The 18,463-nt window shown below is 39.3% G+C and overlaps 5 protein-coding genes and 1 non-coding gene across 6 annotated transcripts; 4 read left to right on the forward strand and 2 right to left on the reverse strand.

Moving 5' to 3' along the window:
• The first annotated feature begins 777 nt into the window (after positions 1 to 777).
• LOC104810881 (protein enabled homolog) lies at positions 778 to 2,621 on the forward strand. Its single transcript, XM_010537331.2, has 2 exons — positions 778 to 934; positions 1,499 to 2,621. Exons 1-2 carry the CDS (start codon positions 881 to 883, stop codon positions 2,222 to 2,224), a joined length of 780 nt encoding a protein of 259 aa, XP_010535633.1. The 5' UTR covers positions 778 to 880; the 3' UTR covers positions 2,225 to 2,621.
• Positions 2,622 to 7,093: 4,472 nt separating this feature from the next.
• On the forward strand, positions 7,094 to 9,788 carry LOC104811284 (cation/H(+) antiporter 10). Its single transcript, XM_010537946.1, has 3 exons — positions 7,094 to 7,318; positions 7,545 to 8,573; positions 8,652 to 9,788. Exons 1-3 carry the CDS (start codon positions 7,094 to 7,096, stop codon positions 9,786 to 9,788), a joined length of 2,391 nt encoding a protein of 796 aa, XP_010536248.1.
• A 74-nt stretch (positions 9,789 to 9,862) lies between these two features.
• Positions 9,863 to 9,935, forward strand: TRNAV-UAC. Its single transcript has one exon. It is a non-coding gene; the product is annotated as a tRNA-Val (tRNA).
• Positions 9,936 to 10,187: 252 nt separating this feature from the next.
• Positions 10,188 to 12,629, reverse strand: LOC104810882 (50S ribosomal protein L9, chloroplastic). The gene is made up of 6 exons (XM_010537332.1): positions 12,440 to 12,629; positions 11,822 to 11,949; positions 11,620 to 11,665; positions 11,234 to 11,331; positions 11,071 to 11,118; positions 10,188 to 10,548 (listed from the first exon to the last, which is right to left on the reverse strand). Exons 1-6 carry the CDS (start codon positions 12,578 to 12,580, stop codon positions 10,428 to 10,430), a joined length of 582 nt encoding a protein of 193 aa, XP_010535634.1. The 5' UTR covers positions 12,581 to 12,629; the 3' UTR covers positions 10,188 to 10,427.
• Positions 12,630 to 12,739: 110 nt separating this feature from the next.
• On the reverse strand, positions 12,740 to 16,277 carry LOC104810883 (pheophorbide a oxygenase, chloroplastic). Its single transcript, XM_010537333.1, has 7 exons — positions 15,725 to 16,277; positions 15,069 to 15,304; positions 14,789 to 14,915; positions 14,054 to 14,190; positions 13,602 to 13,761; positions 13,227 to 13,508; positions 12,740 to 13,118 (listed from the first exon to the last, which is right to left on the reverse strand). The coding sequence occupies exons 1-7, from the start codon at positions 16,151 to 16,153 to the stop codon at positions 12,864 to 12,866; spliced, it is 1,626 nt and encodes a 541-aa protein (XP_010535635.1). The 5' UTR covers positions 16,154 to 16,277; the 3' UTR covers positions 12,740 to 12,863.
• A 530-nt stretch (positions 16,278 to 16,807) lies between these two features.
• LOC104810884 (uncharacterized protein At1g08160) lies at positions 16,808 to 17,504 on the forward strand. The gene has a single exon (XM_010537335.1). The coding sequence runs from the start codon at positions 16,819 to 16,821 to the stop codon at positions 17,413 to 17,415; it is 597 nt and encodes a 198-aa protein (XP_010535637.1). The 5' UTR covers positions 16,808 to 16,818; the 3' UTR covers positions 17,416 to 17,504.
• Positions 17,505 to 18,463: the final 959 nt, after the last annotated feature.

Raw genomic sequence — 18,463 nt, forward strand, 5'->3', positions numbered from 1 at the left:
GAAACAAGAAAGTCATGGTTCGTTTTTCTTGGAAAAAGACAAAAAAATGAAATGGCATCGCAAGAAAACCGAAGGAAGAAAACAAAAAACTGCTGTGCGAGACCAAGTAGACTACGGTAATGGCTTTGCACCAAACCCTAGTTGTGGTGAAAGAATATTAGAAGATTCCAATAAAAAGGAAAAACCAAAAAAAAAAAAACAAATTCCAATCTCAAGATCTAAAAAATACTAATTGCATTATATATTGTAAGAGAAAATATTCGGATTGAATATCAAAATAGTTTAGGAAAATACGAAGGAGTTTTAACTTTTCTAAAATATTCAATTAATACTTTTAGTTATTCACATACATATTCAGATCATTTTTGTGGCTACATCTTCAAAAAAATAACCATATTCATTAATTTATCTATTTCAGTTCACACTAAAAAATATATATTCATGATATTAATTTATTATAGTAAAATGTATGCTTTAATTAGGTTGAACACGTTCAAACTAATAAAATCATAGTTTTTTTTTGTAATTTTCGATTGTTATAAAACAATATTATTTATACCATGTGGCGTAAAAATCCCAAGACATATAAATAAGAATATTTTCAAGTTGATCGAATATTAGTATTACAATGAAATTATTAAATTATAGATTTTTTTTGGGGCGTTGGAGCCAAGTCGGATATTGAATAGTAATAACATGAAGGCTCCGTGTCAAGAGGTTTTTTTACTACTTATATCGCCTCCGAGAACTCCATTCCATAAAACTCACTCACTCACTCCCTCTCTCTCTCCCTCTCTCTCTCTCTCTCTCTCTCTCTCTCTCTCTCTCTCATTGCATTTGGATAATCCCAAAGTTTAAGCTTTAGTGATTTAGGATTATAATGGATAACCAGAGCAATGCTCTTCTTAGCTGGGCTTACTACTCCCATGGAAAGGTACTCAATTTTTTTTTTTTTTGCATTTTCCTCACTTGGTTTCCCTCTGTTTCTTGATTTTCCGTCCAATTGATGGATAATGTTTGTCCAGGGTCTGAAATTTCTTGCTGGGTCTTGTGTTTTTCTTGGTTTGTTCTTCACGGGGAACCATGGATCTTGACTCAGTCTTTCCCCTCTTCCTTGTTGTTTTTCTCCGTGACAAACCCTAATTTGGACCTAGTTGCGGATTTTCATCTTGATTTTGCATAATGGTAGTCTGAATCTGCAATTGGGTGGCTAATTCTTGGTGGGTTTTAGTTTATCTTTACGATTTAGCTGAAAAGATTGGATTTTTACTACATCCGCCCTGAAGTCGAACTTAAATTTTTGCTTTTTACCTTAATTTTCCGTAATGGGTGTCCTTGTTTTGCTACTGAGCAACCGATTCTTACGGTTTTTTTTCAAAGCTTTTATGATTATCGCGTAGAAAAGGATAAGGTTTCAGATGCATTCTGTGCGTGTGGACGAGTTCCTCTGTTTTGATGTCTGATCCTTCCTGGAATTTTGTTTGTTTTTTGTTTTCAGACAACGGAAGAACTAAGACAGACACTTCTGTACACTACACTGGAGCTGGATCAGACAAGACTGGATGCTCAGGAGGAATTGAGGAAGAGAGATGAACAGTTGATTCATCTCAAAGATGTTCTTACCAAAACCATTAAAGAAAGAGATGAAGCACTCGAGAAATGCCAACGTCTCATCTATGACAACCTCTTGCTCCAACAGCAACAGCAACAGCAGAAGCAGAGCCAGAAGCAGAAGCGTATCACTCCTCCATTGTCAGGAGCTTCAAGCATCGAAGACGAACAACTTCAGCCACAGCAGCAACAGCGGCAGCAGCAGCAGCAGCGACAGCTGGGATCCAACAAGAGCTTCTCATCATCGGATTGCGAAGAGAGCATCGTTTCACCCACTGTGATTGATCCGGTTGAGGTCGCGGAAACTGAGATCATGCCCTCGCTATTGCCGGAGAAGCCATTGCCGGAAAAGGGCAAGCTTTTACAGGCTGTTCTCAAAGCAGGTCCTCTGCTTCAGACACTCCTCTTAGCCGGTCCGTTGCCACAGTGGCGTCACCCTCCGCCGCCCCTCGAGACCTTCGAGATCCCTCCGGTGACGGTTCCTCCGCCTCCGACACAGTTTCAAGGTCCAATTGTCAACAATGGCTGTGGCAAATTCAACAGGAAAAGGGTATTCTCAGATGGGTCATATTCACCTGCAGAGACAAAGTATCAGAAAGTTCTTCTTCATTGACCAGAAATTCAGACAACAACAGCTGCTGAAAAACCCTAGCAACTGATCTTTATCCTCACTCAAGCAGTAGTACTAAATAGCCTCTAATATATACTACATATATATATACACACCAGTCACTTTCAGTATTAGTCTCGTTTAGGGTTCTAGTGAGAGTGATGATCTTTCTAGTCAGTGTTTTTTTGTACATGGGGCTTGATTTTTGATCTTTTAACCCTTTTTTTCCCCGGGTGATCGATCAGGTCGTCAACTGTGGAAACGATTGTCAGATCAGAGATGGTCACAAGTGATTTAGGGTTTTAAGATTTTGAGTGATGGGGGAAGAAAGGCGAATCCAAAAGCTCCCCTGGTTTTAACTCTAAACCGAAGAAAAGAGTTACTGCTAAGTGAGAGCTTGCTCTGTGTCACAAGTGATTTAGGGTTTTAAGATTTTGAGTGATGGGGGAAGAAAGGCGAATCCAAAAGCTCCCCTGGTTTTAACTCTAAACCGAAGAAAAGAGTTACTGCTAAGTGAGAGCTTGCTCTGTTTTTTTTTTTTTTTTTTTTACTTTTTACTCATTTTCCCTCTTTTTTTTTTTTGTCTCTTTTGCTTTTACCCCAGACCCAATTTCACATTCATGTTTTGGCCCCATGATGTGAAGTGACAATTAGGGTTTCATTTTATGGTTGTTCTTCATTTTTACCCAAACATCATTTGGGAAATATTGTGTAAACTCTAAAGTTTGGAGTTTAAGAAGCATAGTAGTTCTATGAATTTTATTATTATTATTATTATTACTATTATTTATTATCGCTATCAATGCATTGGGGTTTGTTGGATTGTGTTCTGGTGTGTGATTTGCAATTGTGAAATTTTGTAGAAGTTTGAAAAAAAATATATGGAATCTGGATTTTTAATGAAAAATAGTTTTCATGAAATATTTAATTTGATAATATTGTTTTGGGTGAGAAGTTGTTGGGTAAGGCCAACCACCAGAAGGTCCAAAGAGCCTTGCTTTGTCGGGTCGGGTGGGCGTGGGTCCTCTAAATCTGGACCCGGATCTTCTGTCCCTATGTAACATAATATTTATATTATTAAATTTATAATGATACATATATATATAATATCTTTATTTAACTAAACCTCCTTTGATTAAGTAAATGAGAATTTTCAGATTTACCATGAAAATTTTAGTTTTCACACGAATGAATCGTTATATTATTAAAAAATTTATCAAATAAAATGTGTTAGGCAAAGAAATTAGACGCTTGATGTGGGGAAGAACGAACTTTCCATGCGTACCATCAATATCATTGAGATGGGTCGTTTTCAATTGTGCAATAATTGTAGTGTAATCATATATAGAAAATTAAAAAATTGAAAATAAATTATATTAGCTAAGAGTGAACCGTTTTAATTTATTTGTGTACATGGGGGGTATTTAAGTATATAGTTCATAATAATAATAATTGCTTGTTTTGAAAGATAACGTAATCGTACACTTAATTATGTACAAACACTATTAATAATTGGCCTTATCCTTAAAGCAAAGTATTAAAAAGCAAAGGCTAATTGCCATTTTCTTAAAACGAAACTGTACTGAAATTGCTTTTACAGACAATAAAATTCTCCATCGTACAAATTGCGCTCTTTACGAAATAAAAGGTATTTGTTTTATTTTTTAAATTAATTAAAATAAAAAGTAGTTTAGGTTATACAACAAATGTAATTAAAATTATTTGTCTTCTAATCATAATCATAGACGGAGACTCTGAATTGAAATTGACGATGTTTAACGAAATGGATTACTGAGTCTACACGGAGGTGGCTTGGAAACGAAGATCCAAATTAAAATTGACCTAAATGTTTCCTTATACAATTTTTATTTCAGTTATTTTTCGGATATTTTTAAATTTCTGATTTCGATTTTAGTTCTGTTTTGTACTAAAAATAAATGAACTAAGCATATAGTCTCTTCGTTATATAATCTGATCTTAGTTCGGTTTCATTAAAAATTATTTATTTTCTTTTATATCAATTTTTATTTAATTTTATTTAGATTTGGTTTGAATTTTTATTTATTTAAAGATATCATTTCAATTTTTTTTTATCTAAAGATATCATTAATTTAGTTTTAGAAAAAATTACATCACATTAATTTTGATATTATTATTTTTATTTAATTTGATTTGATTTTATATATTTGAGTCCAACAAAAAAATGAGAAGAGAGAAATACTTATTTCGAGCTAAATAAAGTTAATATGGTTTTCATGGTTTATAGAATTATTTATGGAATTAAATTAATGGGACAATATATTGTTGTAGGCATTGAAAGGCACATCGAGGAGACTAATGATGTCACGTGTGCTTACAGTTGAATTAAATCAAGAAAATTCCAACGAAGACAAGCTGTATGATAGTATTTTGATTGGTACGTTAAAAATAAAAAAAAATATTTGAAAAATCATTTAATTAAATTGTAATCCTAGATTGTAGCACTAATTAATTAATACATCATGTCATAACCCGGGTACAAATAGATTGGAATTCCTAATACCAAAACCGGATCAACTAAAAATAAAATTGAACCGGTCCGTCCACCATGAATTTTGGTAGGGCTTTTATGTCTTCAATCGGTTTGTCAATATATTCGCCTGAAATGTATATTGTACTAAATGGTTAAAATGGGTTAGGCTTCTTAAATAAACCCATAATTTTATAATGGGTTGGATTTATTAAATCCATTTAATAACCAAATCCATAAATTTAAACTTATAAATTCAATAATTAATGGACCAGACCAACCCTTTTTGCCAACATATAATTCTATTTCGAGCTACCACCACATCCTATACTAACTTCATTTAATTGAATATCAACCAATTAATAGACTGATTTGTTTTGAGTTAATTTCTTTTTGTTACAAGTAATTGCATAAATACTTGTTTTTCATGGATGAATAAACAATACAATAAAAAAAAATTCAACCTCAAATTAATTTGAATATCCCAAATTCAATAACCTACCGGATTAAACCTAATGATCGACTAAGATCGGTACCAAGAATTCCATGAATCGGGAATCGAAAAGTGTAAAGCCAAATACAAATAAAATTGGAACCACTAATATCGTAAACCTTAAAATCATTGTTAGAAAGGTCTTCAGCAAACCTTTGGAGCGAAGTGGAGGTTTCCGAACCGTCGGTTCGAGTCAGAAGGTTTGGTAACACGGAGGGGCAAAATGGTCTTTTGTAAGGTCACGTTTTGAGACCTAGGGTTAGGGTAATTTTCGGGTTGAGATTGTTTTTTGTCGTTTTGAACTTTCTCTCTCTCTCGATGGTGCGATTTCGTTCCTCCGAGCGTCGGGGTCGATTTTCCGGTCGATCTCCGGCGGTTCTCTTTGTGCAACCCTAGCAAACGTTGTTCCTCTTCTCGAGACGTAGGTACCGAGCGTTAGAACTCGGTACTGGACTCGTAAATCTCCGGTGTCGTGTGTGTTCTTTCTGTTCTTGCTCACACGAATGATTCGGAGAAAATCGGTGAGGTTTCGAGGGGTTAAATCTTCTACAATCATGTTATCTCTCCATAAGTCTTAAGTCTTAATCGTACATATATAGACGATATGTAAAATATTAATGGATTAGAGAAAATATTGCCATAGTATTCCATTACTATACAAATTATACCTTCTAATATTCCTTTAGCACTTGGATTTTGGCGGAATATACCTATACATACGCATTCTTTGTTTGTCAATGTAAATCATACGATATACCTATCAATGACAATGATCGTTGTCTCCCATCGGGTAGGAGGTCGTTGGTCGACGGTTTCCGGCGCCGTCAAGAATCTAAGATTCGGGCATTTGAGCGTGTCTTTTGTTGGAACACGACCCGTGACTAAGTAACTTGTTGCGCAAGAAAAGGGTTCACACCGTTCGAATCGATGTAATTTTCATAGGAAGGAAAATCGACCACATTGCCCCTGTCGCTTAGTTGATGAACCCTAACCCTAGCGTTTTCGGCCAAGAAACGGAGTACGACGTTTTCTTCAAAGAATCCGAGTATACATTCTTGAAAATACTGTTTATTACTCTGAGGAAACGGTCCACAGAGCGTCCCAAGTGGAAGGATTTGGTTTGGTTATGACAGGAAACAGCAGTGTCGCGTTTCTCGGGATTAAAGGAGTGGATTGGAAGCTTCCGGAATTAGGGTTTGTTCGACAGAGAAATGCATGCTTTCTTCAAAAGAGCTCGATTCTTGATTCTCTGTAACAACAATGGCGTTTTCATGCACGTTTTTGTAGAACTCGTTTGTTGTAAAGCTTCATCGGGTAGGAGATTTTAACTTTTTTGGATTGATCAGTTTCTGGGATTTGTATGAATTATCCGAGGAATTGAAGAGCAAATCATCAAGATATTTTTTTTTTCCCGGGAAATGGATTTTAATTATTCATGTGAGTCGTGTTTCTAGATGTTCAAAACCATGAGAATTTGTTGACCCCCCAAAAAAAAATTTAAATAAAAAAGAAAAAGAATAACTAAATGAATCTGTTAATTGTTATTACAGATCGGCGGCTTAAGACCAAAAAGAAATCATTACATAAGTTAGGTCAAACGCGCCTACGTAACTGTTGCGACAAAAACTAATCCCACAGATAAATTACATGATTCAAATCCCAAAAGAGGAAGAAAAAAAAAACTACTAACAGAATCAGTAACAGTAGAAACAACATAGAAAGAAAACCCGTTACCTTCAATTGGATTCACGTTCAAACCCAATCTTTCCTTGACCTACACGGTATCTTCAAGTTTTGTTCTTTTCCTCTCTGTGTCTCTGTCTGAATATATACGCGCACACACGACGTATATATACATATATATAAATTCATGAACGTGACGAATGAGCCGCCGATCAACGAAGGAGATTGCCTTCACGCCAGTTTCAACATATCGTCGCACGGAATATGGGACGAACTAGAATCTGGAGGGGCGATTCTCGGATATTCGTTGCCTCTTTTGGAGATGCAAGTCATGGCCATGTTCTTGGTCATTGTCTTGACTCATATGTTCCTCAGATGCATCGGCGTACCTCAGATCGCTTCCCACATGATCGTGAGTCGATTTTTCCATCTTGACATGTTATCTGTGTTATATGGTTTAATTTGGTTTCTGATGTTCTTCATGTTCTTGGTTCAATGATTGAGGATCTGAAAAGGTTATGATCAATCGTCCAAAACGTTTGTCTTGTTATTACAGCGTATGCAGTGTTTCAGACATGTGTTTCAAAGGGAAAGTTCTGTCTCTGATCATGTTTTTCCGTAATGATGCGTATATACAGGGCGGGCTGATTCTTGGTCCTCAGCTATTCGATCTACGTGAATTCTCACTCCGGCGGCTGTCACTGGATCCCCAATTCAGCGGAAATCAGACGCTGGATGCGATCTCCACGTTGGCTTCGATACTTTTCTCGTTCTCGATGACCGTTAGGACCAACCGAGGAGTAGCTTTCACCGGCGGGAAACTCCCAGTCGCCATTGCCTTATTCTCATTCTTACCTCCTCTCTTCATCGGCCTCATCTTCAGATTTCTGCTCACAGAAAACCTAGACCCTCTCTACATGCCTCGGAAGCTTGCCCTAGCCGAACGTTCCGTGATCATCACGACACAAGCTTCCACTCTCTTACCGACAATAACCCACCTCCTATCCGAACTCAAGATCCTCAACTCGGAACTTGGCCGACTCACCTTGTCCGCCGCTGTCCTAGCCGAATATCTCGGGATTTTCGTCATCATAATCGCTAGCTTTGTCGGAACGTACAGAAACGTCTCCCCCGGGATCGCTTACCGTGATGCCATCGCCACATTGATATTCTTCGTCTTTCTCATCTTCATTTTCAAGCCTGCTGTCGAATGGATCATCCATCAGACGCCCGAGGGAAAACCCGTTCGGAACGTTTACATTAACGCTGTTATCGTTACCGTTTTCGCCTCTTCTGTTTTCACGACGTTCTTCAACCTTAAGTATGTTCTCGGACCGATATTGATCGGTCTGGTAATACCGGACGGTCCTCCTCTTGGTTCTACGTTAGAGGCGAAATTTGAGAAGGTCGTTAAGAATGTGCTTTTACCGATCGCGATTTCGGCATCTTTGATGAGAGCCGACATAACGAGAATCTTTTACGAGTTCGATGACATTTCTTATAACATATTTCTCTTGGTTCTGATGCTTATCCTGAAACTTCTTGGCGCTCTTTTGCCTTGCTTGTACTTCAAGTTACCTCTGAAGGAATCTATGGCAGTCGCCATTATCACTAGCAGCAAGGGTTTCTCCGAGCTCTATCTTTACGAAATCGCGAGAGAAAAGTCGGTAAGATCTCTGAAAACTTTGTTAAATTTTTCGTATCATTGCGTTGTCTGACACCGATATCGTGTCTTTTTTCGACAGTATCTCTCGATCGGGACGCATTCGCTACTCATGCTGTACGTACTTATGAATTACGGAATCATCCCTACCATTGTCAACTCTCTGTACGATCCAAAGAGGAAGTACGTCGGATTCCAAAAGGCGAACATTATGCATCTGAAACCGAACTCGAATGTCAGAATCCTCACTTGTCTGCACAGACCAGGCAACATTTCTTCGGCCATTGGTTTGCTTCAGTTACTGATCTCACCGAACCAGGACCCACCCATTGTGGTCACGGTCCTACATCTCGTGAAACTCGTGGGCCGTGTCCTTCCCGTTCTCATATCGCACAGCAAGAAGTCGAAACGGATGCTTCTGAGCTCTTACATTCAGACAGCCATGCTCGAGTTCAGCCAGTTCGAGGAAGACAACTGGGGATCCTTGTCCTTGAACATGTTCACAGATTTCTCCCACGAGAATATGATGCACGACGATGTCTGCCAGCTCGCGTTAGACCAGTCATCGTCGATTATCATCCTACCCTCTGGTCGGAAGTGGACTCTGGACGGATCGTTCGATTCAGACGACGTAGCGATCAGAAACCTGAACGTTTCTCTCCTCGAACGTGCGCCCTGCTCGATCGGAATACTCGTGGACCGAGGCCAGTTCTCCCGGAGAGCGAACTCGAAGAACGATGAAAAGGGCTCGGATAAATACCCGATAAACGTGGGAGTGATCTTCATCGGGGGGCAGGACGATCGAGAGGCGTTGTCTCTGGCGAAAAGAATGATACAGAACCAAAGAGTGTGTCTGACGGTGATCCGATTCGTCACGGATCAAGAGACGGAGTCCACGAGCTGGGAGTACTTTCTTGATTACGAGGTGTTGAAGGATCTGAAGCGGAGCAGCGACAGCGACGAGAGCATAGTGATATCGTACAAGGAGAAGGTGGTGAACAGCGGTCCGGAGGTGGCGAGGACGGTGAGAGGGATCGGGAAAGATTACGATCTGATGATCGTGGGGAGAGATCACGGAGAGGCCTCTCCCGATTTCTCGGGATTGGAGGGTTGGATGGAAATGCCGGAGTTAGGCGTGATCGGAGATTTGCTCGCTGCGAGAGATTTGAATTCGCACGTATCTGTTTTGGTAGTTCAACAGCAGCGGCAACGGGCTTGAGTGGGCTGTCTGTTTGCTTTTAGGGCACAATTCTTTTATAAGAACAAAATGTTTTATTCTTTCATAATAAATTAGTTGCCGTGGTGTAGTGGTTATCACGTTAGTCTTACACACTAAAGGTCCCCAGTTCGATCCTGGGCGGCAGCATTTTTTATTTGTTAAATATTTTTCATGTTATCAAAAACATTACATATGACCTTTTCTTTTATATTCTACAAAAAAAAATATTCAAAAAATAATACACCTAACAAAAATGTAAACAGATTATGCTTATCTGAAATGTCTTATATCCGAATTAGGATTCGAATATGGAATTCTGCTTTTGGTGTAGGACAGTGCATGATCCAAGCTTTTGGGCCATATTAGCTTTATGCGTTTGCGTTACAAAACGCAAATTGGTGTTACTCAAAATGAATGATGGTCCTCTGACCTCTTTCATTAGACGCCAGAAAGTTCAAACACAGGCGTTTTGCGTTTTGCGTTTTTGCGTTTTGAACCACTGCCCGTACAAATTTCACAACTCAAACTGTATATGAAAACGCCGCTCTGGTGAAAGAGTCCTAACGGGAAGAGCATCGCCATGGGGGCAGTCTTCTTTACATCACCCAAAGCAGCAGTCTTTTGAGTTTTGCAGAAGATTTAGTTACCATAAACATTGATCCTAACTCGAGCTGTAACATCCGGGTGAAGCTTCAGTTCGGCTACGTACTCTCCCGTCTCACGGATTTCCGGGAGTGTAACTATCCTTTTGTCAATGTCCCTGCAAACCCGGAGAAAACAAGAAGATGAAAAAACCCAGATTAAATCTTCGAAGAACGATGACAAAAGCACTGCAGAACGCAGATTCCCCGTGAAAAATCCGAGTTTAGTAGCGCAAAGCAAAGATTTTCGGGAAAAAGAAGTAAGTTGTATCTTATTGATATCGGGTTTTGTTTGGGAAAGAAGCAAATAACAAAAGCAATGCAGAATGCAGATTCCCCGTGACAAATCCGAGTTTAGTAGAGCAAAGCAAAGATTTTGGGAAAAAAGGCATAAACTTTATCTTAAAACAATCGGATTTCTGAAAGATTGATATCGAGAAAGATGTAAACTTCATCTGTGCTGATCAAATTCTTAACAACAGCAACGCCAGAATGAAGATTCCCTGTGAACAATCCGAGTTTAGTAGTGCAAAGCAAAGATTTTCGGGAAAAAGGCGTAAACTTTATCTTAAAACAGTAAGCTTTCTGAAAGATTGATATCGAGAAAGATATATTAAACTTCATCTCTGATGATCAATTACCTTTGGAGCTGGGCCTTGATGATATCGACAATATCTTGTGCAGTGACACTACAGAAAAAATAAAAAGATAAAGTGAATCATCACAGGCTACATAATATATATAACATCTCAAGATCACAAAAAGTCCGGTAGCTTAAAACACTGATTAAGGGTTCAGACTCACGATCCGAAGATTTGTTTGCCTTTTCCACCTTTGCGTTTCACCTTGAACGCCCCGACAGTCTCAAATATCAGTGCCAGTTGCCGGGCTTCTTCTTTCACCTGTCAAAACGATCCACGGGAAAGGGTCAGATGAAATTTGATGACAGATGCCGCATTTCCTCATGCCGATAAATCAAAGACCGAAACTTTTCATGGTAAGTTAACCAAGTAATGGGCTCGACAGGACATTGCTTAAGCTCAATCCGAAGACTGATTGGAATGTATGGGACTGTAATAGCATTTGCAACTAACAGATTACGACCTTTAGTTGGCAAACTAAGAAAAATATGAAGAATCTAAACAGCAGATATCGATAAGCAGAACAATTTATACTCATCTCAGATTTACCCTTTGCTTCTCGGCCTCTATCCGTTCCTCTTCCATCTTCATTTCCCTGGAAAAACCAACCGAACAACATAAAACAATAGCAACGGGTTTCTAGCCCTTTGTATAAATCTCAATACCGTATCTCAAGTTCCGAGAACAAGTTCCTCAAGACGAAGAGATTTTGTGTATAAACATGAACTGGAGATGTGAGAATGTCAATTACTTGAGAAGAACCGGAGTCACGAGCTGAGCCTTTCCCGTTGGCAAGAGATAGTTTCTAAGAAACCCGGCTTTCACCTCGAGTAATTGCCCTTGTTTCCCAACGTACTCGACGTCCTCTTTCAAGATTACCTTGAAGAAGAAACAACAATGGAAAACATCAGTTCCCTTCATTTTCAATTCTTTTTCCCAGAGAAAGTGTGAATTTTCTCGCGTACCAAACAGCATTGAAGATAAAAACACCAATGCAACAGAGTCTCAGTAACACTCCCAAATTCCTTTATCTTTTTCTTCAGTTTTCTCGGGAATCAAACGGAAAATAATCACAAACGACCATGGGACACTCTTCAAACACAAGCTTAATCCGAATTCATCCTTCAATGCGTTCTGGAAAAATATTTACCTCTCGAAACAGTCTCCCATTTCCTTTCATCCCCCAATTTTCGCAGTAATCAAACGGGAAATTTTGTACGGAATCGATAAGACTCACAAGAAAACGCAAATTTCGTTTCTTTTTCCATGAACTTTCTGAGAAACCAAACAGAAAATACCAATCGAGACAAAACCATCATCGAAACCAGGAAGGAACCCATCAAACACAGTCACCGTTTTATCACTTTACCTTGCGAACTTTCTTGGCTTTCTTCTGGGCAACCACAAAAAAACTCGACTTTCTATCAGGAAACTTAGGGTTTTCATTGAAACTGCGGAACCAACAAGACGAGGAGCTCCATGAGAGGGACGAAGCTGTAGAAAACGCCATTACCCAAGCTCGGTCTCAAGCTCGCTCCGTCGTTTTATCCTCTTATCGGTTTTGGGGTGCTCTCTATTAAGGTCCACATCCAATCTAATATTTTGTGACGTTTCGAATTGGACCCCCAAATTTTGTAAAAATTTCATTTCGTACTTCTTTTACAAAATGTTACATTTTAACCCATTGGGCCAAGAAGAAATCTACAAGAACGTGGTACATCTTTACATACACATGAACAAGTACGGGTTCGATTTCTAATTCTGATATACGTACTTCTGTGAATCTATATAATCTAATCGATATCAGCGTGAACGTAATCTACGAATACGAAGTTCTTCTCAAGTTCATGTAAAGCGTATGCAGATGCGGCCGAAATCAGGGCAAGACCAGCAAGGATGATCCGAAACTGAACTTCTGAAGGAACACCGGCTATGGCGGCGAAGCAAACTGTCGTTCCGACAAGAATCTTCTGGAAAGTTCGGAAGCCCTCGTAAGCTCCTTTGCATGAGGAACACACTTGCGTGTGTTGTTCGAATCTATCCAACATCTGTGGTGCAAAAAAATCACAGAAAGAACGGAAGTTTGAGTACATTTTTTTTTACGGAATTCGATTCGGAATGAAAGATCACGAGATTCTGGAAGATGGGTTATTCACCTGACGTTTGGTTAAGACAGTGGAAGGGAGGGATTGGTTAGTGACGGTGCCGAACCACTCGGGCTGGCTCTTGCCGTGCCGTCTGAGCCAGTTTCTGAAGGCTAAGACGAACCGGTCAGCTTGAGTCGGCGTGAAGGTTAGCTTCGTGTACTGTTTGTTCACGTCATTGTCCGGAGACTCCATTGTTTTGGAGAGGAAGACCTTCTCTTGGCCCTGAAGAACGATCATGTCACCGTCGTAGACTTTATTCGACGTCCAATGCTCGTACCATCTCGGAACCACCTAACAATGGCGATACAATACGAATGATTGGAGCCACGAGGAATGATGGATTATGGTTTAAGGTTTAGAGATTAGGATTTAGTGTTTACGTACCTGCCACCAGGCAGGTCCCGGGACAGAGAACTGGAAGAAGTTCCGAGCGCTACAAACGATGGAACGTGTCTTTCCCGGGGCCATCGGTACATTAAACGAACAGATCCATATGACCCATTTCTGATCACCCACAACTGGTAGCTTCGTGTCTATCTCAATCCTGGAGAAACCATACAAATATACACAGACGATAACTATTTGCAACGCTATTAGCTACTCGAAACTTTATTAGACTCTCTTTTTAAGGTTTTCTACCAAAAACACCCGGCTAAAACTAACGTTCTAATTAACCGGTGTATCAGACTTTTTCGACATTAAACCGAGTTATAACGTAAATGCAACGCAATCTGCATTACATAAAACCGGTTTTCTGACAAAACCAGAAATTAAGTCTTGAACTCGAGGCTTTGAGTTTGAAATTATCAAACAGAAACTCGGAGAGCAATGCTTACTTGTTGAGATAATAGCATGGAGCAACGAACTTGGCGCTGATCTTAGGGTTGTCGTCGTTTGCACCCTCGAAACCCCATGGACCGCTTGCTTCCAATTTGAAGGGCAGAGGTTTTGCTCTGTCTCGTCTTCCGGTAACCTGTTTTGAAACATCGGGTCACTCGATGAAAGCCTCAAGCACAAAATTACGACGTTACTACATCGTACTAGCATGTATTTTTCCAAAGCAATCTTCAACATGTTTACTATGGCTGAGGAAAAATCCGGAATTTGGGTACCCGACCTATTATATGAGATGAGATCGGGTTTGTTCATGAGGAAAACCCGAAAACGGGGTTCATGTACTTGGATACGAGACGGGTATTACGCTTACGCATAGGTACCCAGATGAGGATTCAATTTACCTTTTTACCCTTTTTTTATATATGAGCAATCGTTCTTGATGCCAAAACCGTGCCTATTCTATCTATCACAAAGACCGACAGAATTAGGATGATTTTGAACATAGTTTTACCCTTATTTTTTAACTAAACTGCATACAAACATACGGTTCTGAAAAATAATGCGGAAAGCAATGGCTAAATCAAGGTATCAGTGAAACACAGGAAAGGGATAAAAACATGGCACTGCAACTAAGGTGCTCTTTCAGTCTATTTGCATTTGGACCGAGGATTTCAATGATCATCAACACAGAAAATATAACAGAAAAGACCGATACTACGTTAGATTTCAAGTACCTTGTGATGAGCAAAGTCGATGTGAGAAGGATCAGATACATTCTCCATTAGAGTATCATAGCCGTAGAATAAGTCCCGTTGAATTGACACGGTTGCAAACTCCGGCTTGTCAAAATCATCAGGCAACCTAAGCAAGCAAGCATGTGAATCGAATCTTTATCTTAAAGATCTTCCCCCAGCAACCCGCTGCTAATGAACTATCTTACACTTAAGCTCAGGTCCTAAATGAACATACACACACCATGAATGGTAGAAACCGAGGAGAATATCGGTTCATTACCTAGGCGGTTCGGTGGAATTGGCTCTGTCCCAACCATTTTCATCAGGCCACACAAAGAGCAGACCTTGAGACACCATTGTCGGGAACCTTATAGCGCAAGCTCTCGGGGATTTAACAGCACGCGCCTCGGGCCCTGAAGAAGATGCCTGCGGGATTCGAGTGCAAGATCCACAGCCATCAAATGACCATCCGTGATATGAACATTGCAAGTGCCCGTTTTCGTCTATCCTTCCTTCCTGCCAACCATAAGTTCCTTCCAGGCATAAAGACATGAATCCATGGCCAGATGCTATATACAAAAACTACACAGTAATCAAAACCCTTCTGGAGTACTTCAAGATGTTCCAGAAAGAGTTCATCCCAAGACTCAAAGTCGAAGAAAAGTTGGGGATTTTGCCCACAATACGTTCATCTATCTGACCCAGAATTTGAAATCATCATATGCTGTGATCTGATTTAACTATTTGAAGTAGCCCTTAAAGCTGATCCAGATTTGAATAATCACAGTTCAGTACTTTATACTCTTAATAATAAACAATTACCCAACGAATCTACTCAAATATCTATAATTTATTCCCGAAAATGGCGTCTAATCCTACTAACAGTGCCTAAATTAGGAAGCTTCTTAGAGAGATAGAGAGAGAGAGAGAGGTTACAGAGAGAGGAGCGAGCCTGTGAGGGCACAAGTCATCGAAGGCGACCCAATTCTGGTCATTGCGATCGAACCAGAGGACGAGGTCTCGACCCAGGAGCTGGAACCGGGTCGGCAAATCCGGATCCAAATCCTCCACCAGAGAAACCGGGTACCAGTGATCTCTCCACTGGAACGTCGACCCTTCTTCCTCCCTCTCACCGCCGTAATCTTCCCCTTCCTCTTCTCCGATCCTCTTCTCCTCCGCCGGATCTGACGCCGGAGCCGACAACGGCGCCGCCACGCGTAAAGGGTTGTCCAAAAGCTTCGGTTTTGGCGGAGAAATCCGAACCCGGGATGAGAAATTCACGGAATTAGCCGGAATTACAAGTGGGTTCTTCGCGGGTTTTGGATTTGAGATTGATGCGGAGGCAGAAACCAAAACCACTGACATTTTTCTCTGTTTTTTGGGTTTTTCGTCGATCTAGTCTCTCGATTTCGCTTGAAGTTTTGGGAATCTATAATGCGTCTGCGTGTTTTCTGGAAGAAGCGTTTGCGTGCAAAATTTGCATTTCCAGTGGTCATTGTAGGATCCATTTGTCTTCGACGAGCAAACTATGAACATGAGGTTTCACACGTGGCAGATTTCGACACGTGGAAAATTTGGATTGTTCCTAACCATTTTTCTCTTTTTATTTTCAATTTATCTGGACCGTAAAAATTTAAAAATGAAGTATCGAGGGATTGTCTTGAAACACGTGAGTGAGCTATTCGTCTTCTCGGTCACCTAAAGATAATATACTCATTTAAATATTGTATGCTTTTTCTAATCATTCACGGCTATATTCAAGAATAATATATTTAAATCATATAATAAACTCTTATAATAATATTTTTGTACCCTTTAAGATACTTTTTCTTATAGTAATATTTTTATGAATGATAAAAAGAAAATATCCCTTTTCACTTTTCCCGCGTAAGAAGCAAAGAACCTTGGAATAGTTTTCTTGCATCCCAAGAAAGAAATCCCAATGGCAAAGTAAATATTGTGTGTGTGTATATATATCCTATATGTAACTAAATTATGTAATCCCAAATTTGATCCAAACCCTAAAACCAATGCCGCCGATGGCAACACCCGCCCTACCGGGGGCTCGCCGACGCGGCCTCATCTTCTGGATCATGGCCATCATACTAACCCTAATCTTCCTCGGAGGCCTAGTCGTTCTGGTTGCCTGGCTCACAATCAAGCCCAAGCGACTCGATTACGTTATCCTCGACGCGTCGGTCCAAAAATATAACCTCACCAACGATAACCATCTCTCGGCCACATTCCAGTTCACCATCCAATCCCATAACCCTAACCACAAAATCTCGATCTACTACGAATCCCTCGAACTCTTCGTGAAATTCAACGACCATACGCTGTCTTTCGACACCATCGAGCCGTTCCACCAGCCGAGGAAGAACGTGACGAAGATGGAGGATTCGGTCGTGGCGAAAAACGTGGCGATCTCGCGGTCGGATGCTCGAGATTTGAGGGCTCAGACCAAGTTGGGGAGAATAGATGTGGATGTGTACGTCAGGGCAAGGGTCCGGTTCAATGTCGGGATATGGAAGTCATCGCATCGTACGGCTAAGATCGAATGTTCACCTGTTACGGTGAGCTTGTCGAATGCCAAATCCCGAATAACTTATTGCAATACCAGTCTTTGATTATAGTCAGTTTGTATACTTGTGTTCTTGCGTGTTTTTCTTTTTTTGTAATAAGATTTCAATTGTACTGAAACCATTTTGATTGTTTTTTTTTTTGCAGTTTTTATATGAAAAAATATAGTTATACTGAAGTACGTACAATGACAGATAATATAAAAATCAATTGAATATGATTAATTTGTTTTAAATGAAATTAATGGAATCGAATAAAACAATAATAATTAATGGCAATCGAATAAACCATGGAAATAGCTATTGCAACGTCTTTGTACTAACATGATTAAGGCTTCTTGTAGAGGTTTAAAGGGAGATTAATGTCTATTAAGTTAAAGTTTAAGGCGGTGAAAGTTGTTTTGTGCATATAAGCCTTTTTTGTTAATTTTCCAAATTTTGTTACCGTTACAAGCGATTATTACTTTTTCAGTCGCTAAATAATCGCCATAAATTACAATCAAAGAGAAGCAAAGAACAAGAGAGTCCGAAGCACTTTGCACATTTCTTGAATCATAAGAAAGTGTTCCCAATGGCGAAATATAGTGTCCATGCATATATATATATATATATATCCTCCTATATATACACATAACATCAAATTACTATTTCTGGAAAATTCGATCCAAAACCCTAAACTAAAACCAAATGTCGATCGTGTTGTGGGTTCATCTAGTGGAGATGGTATAGTATTCACTCTTATAATGATTCGTTGGATTAATTTATATAAGATTGATAAAAAGAAAAAAAAGGAAAAAAAATCAACTTAAAAAATTTATTTACAAATTTTGGGGAAAAACTGTCAAAAACAATCTTTAGCCAATTAAATAACTCAAGAATAATTTATACTTTTAAAAAAGTTCCCAAACTTTGATTAAAAAAACAAAATATATTTGAACAATTGAAAATCTACAAAGGTTGGTCTCGGGTCTATAGTAGATGTAGGCGAATCAAAGGCTCGGAAAATCATCATGTTTATAAAAAAAAAACTTAGAGCTTTTTTGAGTATGGAATAATAAAAGTTGAAAGGAAAAAAGTAGAAAGAATATTGTACTTT

The sequence above is a fragment of the Tarenaya hassleriana genome, unplaced genomic scaffold, assembly GCF_000463585.1.
Source record: "Tarenaya hassleriana unplaced genomic scaffold, ASM46358v1 Cleome19, whole genome shotgun sequence".
Lineage (NCBI taxonomy): Eukaryota > Viridiplantae > Streptophyta > Magnoliopsida > Brassicales > Cleomaceae > Tarenaya > Tarenaya hassleriana.

Excerpts from the sequence above, each read along its gene's own strand:
- LOC104810881 (XM_010537331.2), top strand. The coding sequence starts at position 881 with ATGGATAACCAGAGCAATGCTCTTCTTAGCTGGGCTTACTACTCCCAT. Across the intron at positions 935-1,498 it reads CTTACTACTCCCATGGAAAG|ACAACGGAAGAACTAAGACA; the intron begins GTACTCAATTTT and ends TTTTGTTTTCAG.
- LOC104811284 (XM_010537946.1), top strand. The coding sequence starts at position 7,094 with ATGAACGTGACGAATGAGCCGCCGATCAACGAAGGAGATTGCCTTCAC. Across the intron at positions 7,319-7,544 it reads AGATCGCTTCCCACATGATC|GGCGGGCTGATTCTTGGTCC; the intron begins GTGAGTCGATTT and ends GCGTATATACAG. Across the intron at positions 8,574-8,651 it reads AAATCGCGAGAGAAAAGTCG|TATCTCTCGATCGGGACGCA; the intron begins GTAAGATCTCTG and ends TTTTTTCGACAG.
- LOC104810882 (XM_010537332.1), bottom strand. The coding sequence starts at position 12,580 with ATGGCGTTTTCTACAGCTTCGTCCCTCTCATGGAGCTCCTCGTCTTGT. Across the intron at positions 11,950-12,439 it reads AAGCCAAGAAAGTTCGCAAG|GTAATCTTGAAAGAGGACGT; the intron begins GTAAAGTGATAA and ends TTCTTCTTCAAG. Across the intron at positions 11,666-11,821 it reads GTGACTCCGGTTCTTCTCAA|GGAAATGAAGATGGAAGAGG; the intron begins GTAATTGACATT and ends TGGTTTTTCCAG.
- LOC104810883 (XM_010537333.1), bottom strand. The coding sequence starts at position 16,153 with ATGTCAGTGGTTTTGGTTTCTGCCTCCGCATCAATCTCAAATCCAAAA. Across the intron at positions 15,305-15,724 it reads ACAGGCTCGCTCCTCTCTCT|GAAGGAAGGATAGACGAAAA; the intron begins GTAACCTCTCTC and ends TATGGTTGGCAG. Across the intron at positions 13,762-14,053 it reads CCATGCTATTATCTCAACAA|GATTGAGATAGACACGAAGC; the intron begins GTAAGCATTGCT and ends TGGTTTCTCCAG.
- LOC104810884 (XM_010537335.1), top strand. The coding sequence starts at position 16,819 with ATGCCGCCGATGGCAACACCCGCCCTACCGGGGGCTCGCCGACGCGGC.